Raw genomic sequence first — 16,160 nt, forward strand, 5'->3', positions numbered from 1 at the left:
CCGCCTGCGTCTCAGCTGGACGAGGGCTGGATGGATGATGACAGGAACGACTTCCTGGATGACCTCCACATGGACATGCTGGAGCAGCAGCACCATCAGGCCATGCAGTTCACCGCCAGCATGCTGCAGCAGGTACACACACACACACACACACACACACACACACACTCACACACACACACAGCGTGTAGAGGCAAACCAGCACCATCAATCTGCACCAACACATATGTTCATCTATAGATTGGTTTGGCCGAGCCAATCCTGCAGAGAGTAACAGCTGCTGCTGTCGACGTTTCTTTTGGCAGCGCTTTTTAGAGAGAGGCTGTCATATGGAAAAGCACATGCTGTCTGAGAAAAACTATTCAACGCCTTTGTTGAAGATTGGGATTTAATACCGAAAGGTTCTCTGAGTTGGTGAAAATGAAGTAGCACTTTTAGTGGCAGTGGTAATAGTAGATCAATTGTATTTGTTAAACACCATATTTTCACCTTATTATCATCCCTGCTAAAAAAAGAGACCTAATACAAATTATATTCTACATGTTATACATGTATGTATGGATGGAAATCAGCAGGAATCCAATAGCTGATGATGTGAACATGACAACATAACAATCGTTGAGTCATTTTGTCGTCTATTTTTTTTCCCCCAGAAGAAGCACGAGGAGGACGGCGGCACCACGGACACGGCCACCCTGCTGTCCAACCACCACGAGAAGGACAGCGGCGTCGGTCGCACGGACGAGAGCACGCGGAACGACGAGAGCTCGGAGCAGGAGAACCTCGGCGACGACCAGACCACGGCCTCCAACACGCTGGGCAGCTGCCGAAAGCTCACCTACAGCCAGGACACCCTCGGCAGCGGAGACCTGCCCTTCAGCAGCGAGTCCTTCATCTCCGCGGACTACGCCGACGCCGACTTCCTGGGCATCCCGGCCGACGAGTGCGAGCGCTTCAGGGAACTCCTGGAGCTGAAGTGCCAGATGAGGAACAGCGGGGCCCAGGGTCTTTACTACCAGGGCGTAGCAGGTCAGGACCAAGAGGGCGTGGACAAGGAGCTGGAGATGCTCAACGAGGAGCTGCGCACCATCGAGCTGGAGTGCTTGAACATCGTGCGCGCTCACAAGATGCAGCAGCTGAGGGAGCAGTGCCGCGAGTCCTGGATGCTCCACAACAGCGGCTTCCGCAACTACAACACCAGCATCGACGCGGGCCGCCACGAGCTCTCGGACATCACGGAGCTGCCGGAGAAATCGGACAAAGACAGCTCCAGCGCGTACAACACCGGCGAGAGCTGCCGCAGCACCCCTCTCACGTTGGAGCTGTCTCCAGACAACTCGCTCCGACGAGAAGCAGAGAATCAGGGTCCGGCTGGACCGTCGGGCTCCGCCGGCTCTAACGGCAAGGTCCTGAAACCTCTCACGTCCCCCGTCCAAGAGGCCAGCGGCCCCAGCCGGAGCAGAGGCTCCACCAAGGATCCAGATGGAGCCCCGCCGGCAGAGAGCAAGGAGCGGAAGCAACATTCGCCGTACAAGCATGCCCACATCCCCGCCCACGCCCAGCACTACCAGAGCTACATGCAGCTGATCCAGCAGAAATCCGCCGTGGAGTACGCCCAGAGCCAGATGAGTCTGGTCAGCATGTGCCGGGACCCCATCGGCCCCGGCGACCTGGAGCCCAAGATGGAGTGGAAGGTGAAGATCCGCAGCGACGGCACGCGCTACATCACCAAGCGGCCCGTGCGGGACAAGCTGCTGAGGGAGCGCGCCCTGCGCATCCACGCCGAGCGCAGCGGCATGACCACGGACGACGACGCCATCAGCGAGCTGAAGATGGGCCGCTACTGGAGCAAGGAGGAGCGCAAGCAGCACGCGGTCCGCTCCAAAGAGCAGAGGCAGCGGCGCGAGTTCATGAAGCAGAGCCGAGCGGACTGCCTGAAGGAGCAGTCGGGCCCGGAGGACAGGAGGGAGCCCAACATCATCGAACTCAGCCACAAAAAGATGATGAAAAAGAGAAATAAGAAAATATTTGACAACTGGATGACCATCCAGGAACTGCTGACCCACGGTACCAAGTCACCAGATGGCACAAGGGTTTACAACTCACTCCTGTCTGTGACCACGGTGTAAGTCCGGTTCTGAGTTCAGGTGGCGGGCCAGCCAGAGGACCGGAGTGTAATGGACTGTACATAGGACACTACCAGTTGGGGTAGAGATTCCTGCCTCGTTCAATGTGGCAACATTTTGTAAATAGGAGACGAGGAGAGCCTTTCTTGGACGAACATTTTCCACCACCGCGGTGAAGAGAAGGTCTTTATAACGACGGTTGGACTTGACATGAATGGGACATGGCTTTGAGGATGATTTTGGAAGCTTTTTTTTTTTTTTCAAAATTCTTTCAATAACATTTTCTACCTTTTTGTGCTTGCTCTTTTGAAAATTTTTCGGAAAACAGAAACACAATATGTGACTTTTTGGAAGGTTTTTTTTTTTTTTGTGAAGGTGTGTAAAGACCGTGTGCCATACGTAAACAGCCAGCATTTACACTATTTTACATTATTTTGTTCGTACTATATATCTCTTATCAGTATTTTACTGTTATGCATACTTAATGCTTTTATGGAAACAATGCTATTGTCCTGCAAGGTAGACAACGTACTCCTTTTCAAAAGGACTTTTGTAAATTCAAAAAAATTCAATTTTTGTAACAAATCCACTTTTTTTTTTAGTTTTAATTTCTCTCTAATGGTGCTGATTCCCCAAAGTTAATACCACCCCGCGATGTACCATCTGTTACATAACGTAGAGGACGTCATGACGTGATATCATTTTGTATGTACCTATCCTTAGACAAAGGTGTTTCCTCGCGTTGGAACTTTAATGTCTGTGTTCGTTAAGTCACACGTCGTAGTCGCTTTTGCTTTCTTAGGGTTTCATGTATTGGACGGAATAACAGCTTAACAAATCCTTAGTTAGCCTCACAATTTGATGTCTTGTAAAATGAGAGAAATAATAAATTATTGTTTTATATATGATGAGCTTTCAAATGTTGGTTGGAATTTGTCATTCGTGCGAGTCGTCGGATCGCCAGGAATGTGACCACGCCAAGGAAAGAAGAGTCCGTGTGAAGATCCAATTCCCAGTATGAATGGGTGAGGGCGGCTACAGCAAGACTCACTCCAGATTTAAAGAGCTGTATTGATACACCATCAGAGGGTGGTCCATGTGACAGAATACCCACAAAGATATCCCCCATTGCTCTCTGGGCAATGGGGTATTTTTTAAATACAGGATGCGCATTCTCAACACTCGCTTGGGTTTTGCAGCGGTGGCTGCCCTCCATCCGCTTTCATTGCTTTTTACAAAACGGTCCATCAGTTTCTTAAGGACCGTGTTGTTTTATGTTGGGACCAAGTTGTCCGGGACGCTGGCGATGGCGATGTCTCCTTGCCGGGCTGATGGTTTTATTTATCTCAATCGAGACTCCCGCCATCTGTTAGGGGGACCTGGTCACTCAGTCCCATCAGCAGCTCAGTGTCTCATTACTGAGGACAAATGCAGCTCAGACTCTGCTGAGACTTATGTCCTCTCACCTCCATCAAACACACCTTTTGCAGGGTTTTCTTTATGTGCAACATTAATATGCGTTTAGTGTGTTTATTCATAGTGCATCCGTACTTTCAGCTGCATCTTTTTCAAATCTTTTTGAAAGAAGACAGTCGATCATAATGTAATGCTTAAATTAAGGTTTAATTGAGCTTAAAGCCACACGACTCCATATGTTTTATATCAACAATGGCTTGATTGATTGTGTACCATGTGTGACAAGCCTGCATAGAACTACCACCTGAGCGTTTTAGTGACTTTCAGCTCATTGTTTTGGATTTGCAGCCCCGCACCTTTACTGTTTTTGTTTCTCACTGTTCATACATGCAGCCGTTAGCTCTGATAAACCCACTGTATACCAGCTGGCCAGCACCAAACAGACAGACAAAGTTTGGCGACTATAGCTTGTGAATGCAGTGAAGCGTTTAGCTGCTAAAAAGCCAGATATTTTTGTTCAGGGGTTTGGTGGAGACCAAAAACGGAGCTAAAAGGAGAGTGGAGATATTGGACTTCCAGTTGTTGGAGAGACAGAAACACCACATGAAATGCTGATGTTGCTCAGTGTCTGCTGGATCTGTACATATAGGTCGTTGTTTGCTCGTTAGCAACTTCATAAAGCGATGATGTATCAATGTTGTTTAAAGCTCGTTCTGCTGCCTCTCATGGCCCAAAAAAACGTCACCAATTTAGTGATAAAATTGGTCGAATTGCAAGAAGATTGAAGCAGCGGAGGTTGACATATCCCTAATAACCGATCCCTCAATCTCCAAACACTGTTCATCCTACTGTACACTTTCCATGAAACCGTCGTTCATTAGACCCTTCCTGCCTGGTACTGCAAACTCCAGGCCCCAAATCTGTAATGCTGGCTTAAAATAGAAGAAAGAATGTCACTTGAGTTATTTTGTCAGACTTTCCTAGAGCAAGATAAGTCATCAGAACACCTGCTCATAGCTGGTAAAGTGACTCGTGTAATATGAGTGGAGTGGCCCTTTAACGTTCGATTGGGATTTTGATTTATTATCATCAGGTTAACTGTTGACATAATGTCTGAGAAAATAAATCTCACCGTCATGGTCGCTGACATTAAAACTTCCAACTACGCCTCACCACAGAATGCCCCCCCCCCCCCTTCATGCAACCTTTATTACTGAATTGAATTATGTAAAACAACATATCATTAGTACAAAGGACTGTAATTGTGCTTTAAAAATCCAAGCTACTTTCTTCAGTTTGTATTATTTGTCAGAACTAGTTCATGCATTCATCTCTTCCCTCCATTTTTTTGACTCAGCACGACTTAAGGGGGATGATTATGATAATGCTGAGCAGCCTGTGGCGCAAGCTCAGTCTCCTCCTCTATGCCTGGTAGAACGTAATTGATTACTCCTCCTTTAAGCCTGACCAAATCCAAGCATTTGTGATTTATGGCTCTGAACACACTCTTTTAATGGGAGATAACAATATGGCATGCAAGGCAAACAAAAAGCTCTGGCAATCAATTCTGTGATGCGCCCCTCCCCCCCCCCCCCCTCAAACGCCATCCCCACAGAACGCTAGGAGATTAGTCGCTCACATACTTGACTTCACCACCCCCATGTATTATTTTTTTTTTTTATTATTTTGATTGATCTCGATACCTTTATTGCTATAAATCATGAAAGTGTTCGCCCCCCCCCCCACCCATTCAACGGTCCCGCGTTGGAGCCGGGGGAGCAGGACACTCCGGTGTACTCATCCATTAACTGATAAGGAGGCGGGCCCTCTGCTGATTCTGACGCTTGCTTCCTCCCGCGGGGACTGAGAAGCGCCGATGGGCTCCTAGCTGCTCGACGAGCTCAGATATAATCCCTCAACATATTTACAAAGAGCCTTCTTACAATATTCACTTTGACGGACGACAGCGGAACTCACTTCAGGGGAACGTTTTGTGGCACGTCTCGGTAAAAAGATGAATCCACTTGTAGTGTCTGATTTTTTTTTTTTTTTTTTTTTTTTTTTTTTTTTTTTTTGCATGACCTAAATTAGGAAAAACCTCTGAGGCGAAACATCACTCCAGCAAGTTCAGAAAGCGTTGAGACTGTGTTAGCACATCTTGGATTAAAAAGGGAGCAAGCTGCTGGATAAACAGAAAGAAATGCTGAAGCACGTTTTCACCCTGTCTGAACGTCAGCCAGAAAAGACCGTTCTTACTCTTGTGTCCTCAGAGCTTTTCAGGCTCTGGCCTCTAAATATTTGAAGAGTTTTGTTCCCCCCCAAAAAAAAAAAAAAAAGTGATATTCACAATAAAACGTAAAGCCAGAGGAATATTGCTGACGTAAAACTGCAGCTCAGCATGGAAAATGGAAATATCGCAAAAAAAAAAAGTTGCATTGAAACTTGAGGCAATATGTTTCCAGCAGTCATTACCAACTGGGATCATGCACATATCTTCACTAGTGATTCAGTGGATTTTTCCCAAAATATAATTACTGTATATTTGTGTGTTTAGAGCAATCATTCTGATCTTGACTCGCTTGAGTGATGAGTGGTTTAAGCCCATTGTACTAAGACTACTGTGATAACCTAGCAAAGATATTAGCAGCAATAGATTTACTGTTTTATATCAAATGCATCTTTCTCTTTGAACTGTGAATAATAATACAACAAAAACATTGCTTTTTAGCGTACAATAGAAAATTACCTCAAATGTGTTTTTTTTCAAAGAGGTCCCAAAAGACACAATTAGACTTTAGAAAGCAGACATATCGAAAATAAATGCTCTAAGTGAGCTATGGACTGTGGCAGAGCAATTGCTGTGTATTTATACACAACTCTGTGAAGAACCGTAAATTGCTTTTATCAGTATCTTGGTCCGACTTCATCTTTCACGCTGCCTGCAGTAATGTCAAACATGGCAACAATGAAATACAAGCGTCTGATCAGCTGGGGATTGTTTTCAAGATGTGACAACTTCGTTGTATTTTACAGCATTTTATCAGTGTACTGTTTCAATCCAGAGCAACACGTTTCGCTGTGGAATTGCGCGCGACAGCCGGGATAGATTGGCAAATCTCCAGAGGTGACGAAATATATCGCATACATAAAGTGAATAATAAAACCCAAGACCCGCTCTGATTTATCACAAGTACAAGACGGAAACAACACTGAGACGTTACGATGATTAATGAACAGGAGAGGAACACGCTGGAGACATGAGCCTGGACAACGTGCAACAACCAGCTAGAACGTAGCGTAAGATCAGGAGTAGAATATTGGTCATGTGATCATTTTGATGTTGATTCTCAGTTGCCCATAGTTCAAACCAATGTGCTTTATATAAAAGTACAGAATCCATGAAATCGGTTAAGGATGGACAGTCTCTCACTGATATTTACTGAAACAAAACAAATGCAGTCGATACGTTGATGCATTTCATTTCTCATTTTAATAGATAAGTCACAGAGTGTAAAGCGGCTCTGCGAGGCTGAACTTGGGCACAGTGGTGCTTTGAGCTAAATGCTAATGTGGGCATGCTAACCTGCATGCTAATGTTTAACAAAGTGTGCAAAAATAAACTTTTTTTTTTTATTGCCTTTATACTTTTGGAGATAGAACAAAAATAAATGTTTAACTCAATTAAACCCTATAGAGCTCAGGATTTTAAAAAGTATCTCCTCTTAAAATGTTTGATCTAGACTCTCCAAGCTCCGCTATAATAACACAATAAAATATGCAATTCTTTTTTTTTACATACTATACTATGACTTTTTTAACAGTTTTTTTTTGTCATACCATGACTTTATGACTTTTTTTGAAATTCTCTCGTATAACTTTTTTGGACATACTATACTATGACTTTTTTGGACATACTGTACTATCACTTTTTTGGACATAATATATTATGACTTTTATATCTTTTTTTACATACTATACTATGACAGTTTTACCAGTTTTTTTAGATATCCTATATTATGACTTTTTCCAACATACTATACTATTTCTATTTTTAACATACTATACTATCACTTTTTTCAACATTCGATTATGACTTTTTTATATCTTTTTTTTACATATTATACTATGACTGTTTTACCAGTTTTTTGGATATACTATACTACGACTTTTTGTACATACTATACTGTGATTTTTTTAATGATTTTTTTCAACTTACTATACCATCACTTTTTGATGACATACTATACTGTTACTTTAATCAGTTTTTTTGACATACTATACTATGCTTTTTTTGAACATACTATACTATGACTTTGACATCCTATACTGTGATTTATTCCTCACTATTTTCAATATACTATGCAATTATTATTTTTGACATACTATACTATGACTTTTTTACCAGTGTGGTTGGTCCTCTGTAGTTTTTTTGGGGGGGGTGGACATTGCAAACGTAACATTTCTGTTGAGCTGTTTGGCAGCACATGGTGGGGGCGTGTCCTTCTTCTACTTCTGTGTGTGTTTGTTGCGGTTTGCGAATCAATTTTAAAGGTGTATACCGCCACCTAGTGTATCGGAGTGTTTAGCGTCATGAAAGAGAAGGAGGTGCATAGTTACAAAATCTACTTCAAACTTCAAATCACATTCATGAGACAATTTGTCTAATTTCAGATTATATTTTAGAGGAAACGGTGCATAGTTACAAAATCATTGCACTTCAGGTTGATAGCAGACCATCTCAAGGTGTCACTCAGAGAGAACCAGGACATTCTGATGTAGCATTTCAAAATTAAAGCCCTTCAAATCACATTCATGAGACAATTTGTCTAATTTCAGATGGGATTTTAGAAAAGATGATGCATAGTTACAAAATCATTGCACCCTATGTTGATAGCAGACCATCTCAAGGTGTCACTCAGAGAGAACCAGGACATTCTGATGTAGCATTTCAAAATTAAAGCCTTTCGAAATCTCATTCATGAGCCAACTTCAAATCACATTCATGAGACAATTTGTCTAATTTCAGATTAGATTTTAGAGGAAATGGTGCATAGTTACAAAATCATTTCACCTCAGGTTGATAGCAGGCCACCTCAAGGTGTCACTCAGAGAGAATCAGAACATTTCAAAATTAAAGCCCTTCAAAATCTCATTCATGAGCTAACTTCAAATCACATTCATGAGACAATTTGTCTAATTTCTGTGCTCAGTAATGCTTTTAAACTCCACTCCTGCCCCTGTCTCATGTATTACATTTCTTAATGTCTCCCTCTATGAATTATATTTAATGTAATGCATGATAATGGGTTTTTCATTTGATTGACTTTTCCCAATTTGGGAAGGGGAGTTGGAAGGAGACTGAGTTTGAGCACTTTTTTTTGTGTGGGGCATGAAGTTTCTCCTGTTTTTATATATACAGTATATATATATATATATATATATATATATATATATATATATATATATATATATATATATATATATATAGTCGCCTATGTAGTCGGCTGCTGATGCTTCTGTCATTTCTTTGCACTTTGACTAAAAGGTGTGAAGGACCAGGGTACGCATTAAGCTGAGAGCAGGTAAAGGTGGAAAACATATAGAGATTTTATTCACCCAAAGTATTTACAAGAATTAAAATGGGTAACAAAATCAAGCAAAAGCAACAAATTACAATAACTATATAAAGTTAAAATAATTGCACTGAAATCTAAGCACAACTTAAGAGTGCGTGTTCTTCTGACCAAGAGACACTGCCCCACATCTCCCAACTGCATGATTATATATACTATGCGGGCCAGTCCATTGTTGATTGCAGGGGAGAGAAGACATTCCTCCTCTGTTGCAGATGTAGTGGCTTCCGAGAACACCCCCCTGTCTGTCATAGAATGGCACAGTCCAATTGTCCGGGCTAATCTACATAAGCAGGTGAGAAGCAGCAGCTCAGTCTTTTTAAAGGACACTTCACTGTGCCTGGGTGAGGCTGGTTGCAGCCGCCACAAGAGGCAATAAGGCAGCGAGTGTTGGGTCAGAAGAAGAATGCATGTGTTTCGTAAACCTTCACCTAAACCGGACAAGAAGGACTTTCAAAATGACAAAACATCAGTGGTTACAAATGAATCCAGACACATACTTTCTTCACTCAAAATGTTTTTTGTATGACACCTTTTTTCCAACTTCATTTGAAAATGTTTTTGTCTCATCTTCTTACATGTTTTCCACCACATGAAGCCAACTCTTTGAAAGCCAAAGACACGTAAATGTCTCCTAACTGCGTATTTGACCCTTGCATTGTCTTGTTAGCTTCAAAGGCCCCGCTGCTTGTGTGTTTTTATGGCCCAGCGGAGCCGTAACTCACAGCGGTCCGTCCTCCCACGGCTCGTCCCTCTCTGCTCGACTATTCTCACAGCGCAGGTTTCCTGGGTCAGATCGCATGAACCTCTTAAGTCTCCCCTCGCTCTGCGGATTTATTGGTTGACAGCTAATTTATCCATTATTCCAAATTATAGGCTTCGGCCGGCAACTGAACAAGGAAGGAGAGAAAGAAAGGCAAAGACGCGCTGTCATTCTTCTGTGCCACCGCATTTCCCACTGGATCCAAATGATTTACCTCACCCCTGTGCAGAGAGGAGCGGCGCTCCTGTTCAAAGAGACTCGGCAGAGTGCGGCGCTCGATAACACCGACGTCATGAGGTGTTAAGTGCAGAACTGTCACAACAGGCTGACTGCGTGAATCTGATAAGATTACAGAGATTGAACACAGATAATGTGCTATGATTTAAAAAAAAATGTGGAGTCCAAGCGACCAAATGACACAACAGAGCTTTTCACTGTCTGAGAAGCACTTTTGACTGAGACCACTGGACGTTAATGTTGCACCTTAGAGTAAATATTACACACATTACTGCTGATGTGATGCTCAATGTGGCAAATAATGTAAGACAGAGACCATTAGTCCTTGTTTGTAATGGGCACTTGAACTTCCCGGCATCTTCCTTGTGAAACGGTATCTTGTATCTTCAGTGGTGACCTGGTGGCCGGTCACATCCCGTGGAAAAGAAACTTTAAAGCTGAACAAGCAGATAAAATGAGTTATGGCCCCTCAGATCGTAAAAACCTCTCTTGGATGTTCCGTTATGCGTTACATGAGGCTTCAGGCAAACTTTGAGTACAAGGTAACAACATCCAGACTTCGCTGAGCCATAGCATTGGAGCTAATGCTCCCGATGGGATCAATTCTGTGAGACAGATCAGAGATAGATAAGAAGATTGATAGTGGGAGAGGGAGCCAATAAGAAGCTGGAGCCAGAAGGTCATCAGCTCATTAGCGCTGGTTGCCAAGTTTACATCATAACTCAATTTATCCTGATGATATCTGACCAAAAGTTATTTTGTTATTTTTCGTGCGTTTTCCTATGAATGTCCGGCAACGCCTGCGCAAACCCCTGTGGTGTTATTTTGTTGGGTTAAAAACCACTACAGAGGTGGTCGTTGCTTAGATGCGGAAGTTACGTAACAAATAGGTCAAAGTTGACTTCCGCTTTCACAAGGGACACAAACAGCGGTCTCCTGGGGTAAAATCTGGTGTTTTAAGATAGATCCTGTAGGGGGGGGGGGGCGTCCTTCAATCAGAGGATCGGTGGTTCAATCCCCCGGCTCCGCTAGTCCATTTCAATGTTGTTTGTTGGGCAAGGAACTTGACCCCAAACTGCTCTAGTAGCCCTGATGGGCACCTTGCATCGCCGTCGGTGAATGAATGGGTGAATGACGTCATGTAGTGTAAAAGCGCTTTGAGTGGTCGGAAGACTAGACTATACAAGTACAAGACCATCCACCGCCCTATGTGGACTTTGTCTCTTTATAGACCTGTCCTGGCTCACAATTACATGGATTATATTCAGTTTGATTACGTGGGTTATATACAAATTATAGTACATTACGTTTTTGTAGGTATAGCTACTTTATGTCACTTAACGGCCCATTCATGATTGGCCATTGCTGTGTGACTTTCTCCAGAAGTTGACTCTCTGTACGTTCCCATACCTACACTACCATACTATTTAGTATGCTGGAAAACAGATGTCCCAGTAGCCTTGGATGTAATCATTTTGGGTATCTTTACTTCTTCGCCCAAGGATAGGCTTAAAACACATAGGAGTACAACTTTTAGCCTTTCAGAGCGCTAGATGATTAATCTGCCCGTGTCAGACATTTCTGTTAATCTAAGGATTATATTGGCTTTTGATTTTCAGTCTGCTCCTCGAGAGAGAGTTCTACAAGATAACGATGTAATTGCTAAATTAAACGATGGTAAAATGAAACTGCTCCTCGTTTTCAGAGCATCCCCGCCAAGGGTTCCACTTTGAGAACCACTGGGGTAAGGAATTACAATCTCAGCATGATACAAGCCGTAATTGAAAGACTTCGCTAAAACATCTTTTTTTTTTTAAGTTGCTGAAAAATAAACACGTACTCAAACTGTAGTCTGTTTATGGGGGAAAAAAAGGACATTATTGGTACAGTATATAAGCAGGAGTAAGTGAGTATGGGTGTATTTGTAGTGACAATAAATGTGCATGTATATGGGTTCTTGTGTGTGTCGTTTGGTTGGGCTTTTATTGACCATTAGCAATTATTAATATCCCCCAGAGAGCATGAGGTAAGGCTGAATTTCACATATTTAGCAACGCTTGATTCTTACAATTTAGACGTCAGCCTTTTAATATTTACTATCCACCTCGCCCGTTCATTTATAATGCATGTGCCATGACGTATCGCTGGTAATTCAAGCATTGTGCACATAAAACGCTGGTCTCTAGAACCCTCAGCTGTGCGACGGGCTCCGTGAGCAAGTCTTATTTCCTGCCTATCGATTTTCGAATACAACGAGCGGCTCTAAATGTGACAAAGGCTCGGTTGGCGTTGTGGATGGACTGTTTTTTTTTTTTTGTTTTTTTGCCTTCCACAGCGGCAGTTCTTCTCAAACGTCCGTGGCATGTTCTCACACGCTACATTTCAACGTTATGTTCTTCCAGCTGAAAGTCAAAATCAATACAGAGTCCATCTAAAAGTCCATTTCCATTTAGTTGCTTTTGAGGAGCTGAAATAAAATAATTGCATGTAGTGTAAAGAGTGTCACGCCCGGTCAATTTACTGTGAGACCATGCTTGAACCACAGGGCCTGGTGAATCACGACATGTCAGCGTTTGCTCGGACAGAGACTCCGCCGTGTGCCTCTCCGGTGTGGCCTAACGAGCCTAACGAGCCATTATCATCATAAAGCATCCAAGCAACCCGCCTCCTCAGCATGCATGCATACATACCAGCCTGCACCCGGCGGTATCAACACGTACACACTCAATTGCTGTAATTGCACCTTTATTAGTCTCCCATTCACACTTTTTACAACCCGGCGCAAAGAGCAGTTCGCATCTGTGAAAATGGCCTCTAAAAGCATGGGGCTGTTACAAACAAGACCCTTCAGTGCCATTAGACAGAGTGGCGCGGGGGGGGGGGGGGGGGGGGGGTGAGCAGACAGGCACTGTGTTGCCAACATGTCGAGTAAAGTCAATTAGTGTACTTCATTAGGGTGTAGTAAACTTGCAAAAAAAAAAGGCCATAACCGGAGGAATACTGGTAATGCCCCTTATTTTAGAGAGATACTTAAGTATGAGCGTGAATAGCATTTCAATGTTGTCACTGCTTGAGCATCAGAAACATAGAAAACATTGAGAAATGTAGCATTTGTTGGTACTGTGGGACACAGTTATGCTTACAAAGAGCTGAAGGTGGGTTGGTTGAGATGTGGCAGAATGAAACACCGCTAAACATACCATCATTTACCCAAGTTGATTAAGACAGAAAGAGCTGAATGGAACACACTTTCCTGCAACTCAACAATGACAAAATGGAAATGTTGTTATTTTGCTACTCTCCTGTGACAGGAAACATGTTCTCAATTAGCCGCTTTCTCCCCGGAAAGTACTGCAGAGGTACTTATTGTTGATTCTGACCTTATTTTTCCTGAGCTAATGTCATCAAAATGACTAAAACAGCCATTTATCGTCTGACAAGGCAACACCACCGTGAGGCACTGCCGTGCTTTAAGCTAAGGCTAACATCAGAATGCTGACATCCTCACAATGACAACGCTAACAGGTATAATGTTAACCATTAGATCTCAGGTTAAGCCCTGTGATTGACTGGCAACATGTCCAAGGTGATCGGCTCCGGCATCCCTCTTGGTAAGCAGACTATCGCTGATGGATGGATGGATGGATGGATATCGCAGTTTACTGTGTTAGCATGCGCCCATTTGCTAATTTGCCGAAAACACAAAATGGAGCTGAGGATGATGAATGTCATTAGGTTTGCAGGTATTTCGTCGTAAATCAAAGTTCATTTTCAAAGTTAAAATTGACACTTTGACCTGAAAAAATGAAGAAGTAAAAGAGTCGGGGGAAGTTATTACAGTTACATCCTGGGGGAGCACGGATGTCCAAAACTAATTTCATGACAATCGATCCGATGGTTGCTGAGACGTTTCAAAAGTCAGGGGATCACAAAAGTCTTTGGGATACATCATCCGGGGACTATGAACATCTGTAGCAATTGTTTGTGGAAATCCATCGATGTGATTGGAGATATTTCTCTGGCTAAATGAAAATTGTTTCCCGCAGGAAATATCAGCGAAACACCAACATCTTTAGGATTTATCCTCTGGGCACCATGAGTGTCAGTACATCAGGCTGACCGCTTGCATACCTAAACAACATCTCAAGTGAGAGACTTCCTGTCATGGTAGATGCAGAAAAACAACATTCTTCTGTAGTGAGTTAGATTATTATAGTGCCCTTCTTACTGATCTACTTCAACAGGCTGTGAGCCGACACAGCCAGAGTCCCAACAAGACTAATTTGACCTGATTCCACCTCCTCAGATCTCTACATTGGCTTCCATGTCGTGTCAGAACCGATGCCCGTAAAGCCCACATGACCTCCACACTACCCTCTCTGGAACTGCTGATTTAAAAAGGAGACATCTCAGGTCACCTGGCTCAGGCCTTGTGGGTTAAACCAAAAAGTTGGCGACACTACTGGTTGCTGGAACACCTTGAACGATTTTCCATGAACTATTTTCATGTATCTGCAAAACCAAGATGCACGTCTTTGAAACACGAGATAAAGCGCTTCCTGTAGGAGTCAAACTCACGCTGCCAAATCTTTCCCCAGCCGAGCTCACAGCCAAGGATCTCGCTGCGCACCGACCCCGTACGCTCCTGTGTGTCGTGTGACGTCTCAGAACTTTCCATCCCGGCATTTTTTATTTTTTTTTTGACGGGACGCGAAGCCGATCTGAGAGAGGACGCTGATAGGCGTCGACACAAATAGAGCGGCTGAATCAAAGCAGTCTTCCACTTCGCGGCTTCTCTGTCTCTCTGCGTGATGATGCCATTCTGACAGAAAAGTGGAAATTCAAACAGCAGCCACCTGAGGCTCCCCCCCCCCCCCCCCCCCCCCACACACACACACACACACACACACACACACACACACACACTGAGCCACATTAAAATCCACTCCTCAAACTCCCACCGGAGCCTGGACGTCAGAATAACTGAATCTCTACCTTTTTTTTTTTTTTTTTTTTACATTGACCATTTCAGAACATTAGGGTAGTATTTCTCACTGCCCCCACTTTGCTTGTGAAGTCTTGTCTGGAGGCCTCCTGTGGTGGAGCCTCACCCTGCTGCCTCCAGTTTTAGGTTGACTTGGTGTTCTTGAAGTGTGGAGGGGGGGGGGGGGGGGTAAATGTTTATCCCCCGCAGACTGTAACAAACTGAACAGCGTCCCACCCACTGATGGTGTTTGCCATTTTGTCAGACTAGTTCAGAATGTTTGACCCTGCTGTGTGCCAAATAATGTAACTTGACGTCATCCTGGATCATCTTGTGCCTGACATTCAACGGAGAAAATGTCACCTGGTCTGTTTTCTCATGAAATATATGACGTGACAAGGAATTCACCACAAGGAAAGAAGCCGGTATTTTACAAGCAGCGTATTCTAAAAGCGTGAGAAACGAGACACGTGGGAGTCGATCTGATGTCTGTGGGTTTGTTTTTTTTGAGGAGGAGGAGGCGTGATAAATGTGTCACATGTTTTTAACCAAGCGGCAGCACGGAACTAACTGCCAGTTAGTTCCGTTAGTTTTTGTACAATAAAAGAAAAAGACGGTTGTGCCATCTCATATTCATTCACAGGCAGCGTGTGTGTGTCCCGCCCCCCCGGAGCACCAGGCGAAGGGTTCGCCGAGCGGGCAGCAGCGCGGGACGGAGCTGAAGGAGGCCATGATGTCTTCTCGTGTGTGCTTTTTTTTTCTTCTTCTTTTTTTTTCAGGCAACTCAAGGCACTGTGTAGTAAGGAGGCATATTGAATGTAACACAGCCTGCATTCGGAAGCAGAAGGAGGAGTCGGCGCGCGCATTCTAAATGTTCAGGGGGCAGTCAAAGCGTGTTTGGTTCTGGCTCTGGAAACTAAACAGTACCCTCTGTTGGATGACACGGAGATAGCCCCGGTCTGAGAGGACACGCTGCTTCAATATGCGATAACACTCGGACT

At 43.7% G+C, this 16,160-nt stretch overlaps 1 protein-coding gene across 1 annotated transcript in view; it reads left to right on the top strand.

The window, feature by feature from the left end:
- Positions 1–3,034, top strand: part of pdzrn3b (PDZ domain containing RING finger 3b) — an 18,460-nt gene extending 15,426 nt beyond the window's left edge. The window contains exons 7-8 of the mRNA XM_068708028.1: positions 16–132; positions 654–3,034. Coding sequence (XP_068564129.1) covers positions 16–132; positions 654–2,129 — 1,593 coding nt within the window. The 3' untranslated portion in view covers positions 2,130–3,034. The remainder of the gene's footprint in view (positions 1–15; positions 133–653) is intronic.
- Positions 3,035–16,160: the final 13,126 nt, after the last annotated feature.

Source organism: Cebidichthys violaceus, unplaced genomic scaffold (genome assembly GCF_023349555.1).
Source record: "Cebidichthys violaceus isolate CVI_PGR_0920_01 unplaced genomic scaffold, fCebVio1.0.p SCAF_130, whole genome shotgun sequence".
Classification (NCBI taxonomy): domain Eukaryota; kingdom Metazoa; phylum Chordata; class Actinopteri; order Perciformes; family Stichaeidae; genus Cebidichthys; species Cebidichthys violaceus.